A 2,889-nucleotide genomic window follows, 5' to 3' on the forward strand; every position below is an offset into this window, starting at 1 on the left:
CCCCAAGTGGGATGGCCATGCCACGATCCCTTCTCCTCCATTCTCCTCTTGGGATTCTGGATACATATGCACACATCAGGTGTGTTCTTCAGACGGCTGGGTCCAGGACTTAAACTGTGGAGTCAGTCAAGTGAGATTAAGCACTCTAACCACCAGGCCATCTGCTGGCCCGTCTTTAAACATCTTTTAATTCAGCTTTTTCCCCTCTCACATACCTGGATCTCTTTCGCCCATGGAGTGTCGCCGTTTTCTGAGGCTGAAAGTTCCTCCACTAGCACCGACGGGAAAACTCCAATCCGCCCATTGAATTCCCCTTCCCAGAAGCCGTCGTCATCCTGGTTTTCTTTGTTCAAGATTCGGATGATCGCTCCCTCCGGAAAAGACAACTCATCATCGGTCTGGCCCTCATAATCATAAAGTGCTTTCACAAAACAGACTAGGGAACAAGAGAGAGACAGATTCAGTGAGGCCGCTGCAGCCACCCTCCGCTCACATGATGGCGAGCAGAGCTTTATACCGAGCCTCAGTGAGGCCGCCATCTTATTTACTTTATTTATTTATATACTTTTTAAATTCATATACCCACTGAAGAGCAACCTCAGGGTTTTACTGTAAAGGACAAATGTCCTACTGAATAAAGGAGAACACATCGGAGAATGGCAATAAGTTGTGTGTTTCGGCCTGCTACAGAAGGCTTACTCCAGGGTAACACAGTTTAGGTCAAACGCGACCAAATAAAGAGGGCCTGGCTTCAGTCTTTACCACTGGCATCTCCGTTGAGGCTGCCCGAGACGAGTTCTGCCTCCGTGGAATTGCTGGATGTGTGTGAGCGGCTGTCCAGAGCCGCCAAGGACTGCAGCATGCTCAGCAGGCTGTTCGAGGTGGGGAACTGCAGGTACTTTTCTGGCACGTAACCCACTTGGCCAACTTTATTTCGAGCCTGGGTAAAAGACATGGGACGAGACAGGTTTGCACGCACAATTTGGACAGAGCACCACAAGAACCAAAACAAACGCCTGGAAATGCCACAAGAAGGGGGTGATATGAGCAAAGGAATATACCTTTACCCAGTCTTCCATATCTCCATCTTCAATCACTTCTAACACCTCATGTTCCTCAATGGTCAACTCATCTGGTTGAGAAGCCTGCAATGTAGGATGGTCATGGACAAAATTAAAAAGGTTAGATAAAGAGCAGATGTGAGCTGATCATAACAAAAACCAGGCTCAAAATACTGAAATGATTTGAGAAACGTACCGAACATAAAAATTTAAATGCTGTAAAACTATCATAATGAGGTGAAGTTTTACTTTAAAAAAAAAAAAAAAGGAAATAAAACCACAACGAAAACTGGAGAAACGGAGTCCTCAGAACGCAATCAGGTCCAGTGAACAGAGCACGTGCTCGAAGAAGAGGACCTGGGCTCCAGCTCACATTATCTACTGGCAAGTGATTCAGCTGAAGCTTCCACTTCTTCAAGGTGACAGTCCTGCCATTCCCTGGAGGATGGGGGAGTCGATGTGGGATGGGAAAGCACAGAGCCGTGATGAGCTGGGAAACACAGGCAAAGGAGCAGGCACTGAACTGGAGCTGCTACCGGAAGCTACCATGGAGGTGTGCGCTGTGAAGATGCAAAGAACTATGTACATGGATTCAATGGCGGCTTGAGCAGCACCTAGGGTTGAGCTGGAACCACTGTACAACAGTGGCCAAAAGAAGAAAATTGTGGAAAGGCAATGCTTGAGGTGGTTAAAGGTTTGCATTTATTATGCTCCAACTTAACTATGGAGACCAGGCTGATCCACTTGGGTGCTTCTGCAAAAGCTGCTAACTAGGATGGTCCTATTATCCTTCAAAGCAGGAACCCATCACACCAGCTACCCAGAAATTGCCCTTGAGACTGCAAACCTAAGAGGAAACTCTGTGGCTCTACAGAGAGTCTGTTTTTGCCTCCTAATGAGCCTCGTCTGCCATGTGTAATAGGCAGGAGCTTGTTGAAATCAGTCTTACACGTTTTCCCCAAGTCCCAAGATAAATTAAAACTATCACCTAAAACCATACAGCTTTTCAAATCTTACAATCTCAAAGTACAAAGTACCTCTAAATTACACAAGGAAAAGGAAGGCAAGACAATGAGTCACTTTCTAAGCTCTATTTCCATTTAATGGACATTGTAACATTTTAAAACCAGACCCTGGGATCAGCAGATGGCGTAACGGTTAGGTTGCTGGACTCCTAACTCGTAAGTAGTTGACCGAGGTTCAAGTCCTGGACCTGGCAGCTTAAAACTCATGCTGGGCACATGTACATGTGTGCCCAAGATCTCGAGAGGAGAATAGAGGAGAGGGGATTGTGGCATGGCCATCCCCCGAGTGGAGATTTCTCTGGCAAGTGCACATTTCCTATAGCGAAAATCTCTCAAAAAAAAAACACCCCAAAAATAAAAACCCCAGATTCTGGATGCTGCTCTAGCTCACTGAGAGACAAATAGCATTCAAAGTCTCCAGGACCAGATTTTTAAGTAAAGTACCTCTGATCTCAAAATACGAGAGAAACAACAACAAAACACCCACTCACTTTTGATAGCTTTCCCAGTAGATTTCTTTGCTAGTCTGAAACCACACAGTGTCTTGAACAAACATACAATAAAGATGTTTTCCTAATTCCAAGCCAACAGCTAACAGCATGTCAGACTTCAAAAGTAGGAGGCATAGAGTCCCTTGAAGTATACCACTACCCTTGCCAAAAAAAAAAAAAAAAAAAAAAAAAAAAAAAAAGTCGGGCAGCGGGCTGGCAAGTGGTGTGGTGGGTAGGGCACTGGACTCCCAGATGGCTGACCACAGTTCAAGTCTCAGACTTGGCGGGCTGCTTTTTCCCCTTTCCCCCCGC

The 2,889-nt window shown here is 45.8% G+C and overlaps 1 protein-coding gene across 2 annotated transcripts in view; it reads right to left on the bottom strand.

The window, feature by feature from the left end:
* The window catches only part of FCHSD2 (FCH and double SH3 domains 2), a 252,607-nt gene that overhangs the window by 6,537 nt on the left and 243,181 nt on the right, over positions 1-2,889 (bottom strand). For both annotated transcript variants that reach the window (XM_006140959.3, XM_006140960.3), the window contains 3 exons: positions 1,062-1,145; positions 763-940; positions 216-436 (listed from right to left, as the gene is read on the bottom strand). In XM_006140959.3, the coding sequence (XP_006141021.1) occupies positions 216-436; positions 763-940; positions 1,062-1,145 (483 nt within the window). The remainder of the gene's footprint in view (positions 1-215; positions 437-762; positions 941-1,061; positions 1,146-2,889) is intronic.

The sequence above is a fragment of the Tupaia chinensis genome, unplaced genomic scaffold (assembly GCF_000334495.1).
Source record: "Tupaia chinensis unplaced genomic scaffold, TupChi_1.0 Scaffold000047_1, whole genome shotgun sequence".
NCBI lineage: Eukaryota > Metazoa > Chordata > Mammalia > Scandentia > Tupaiidae > Tupaia > Tupaia belangeri.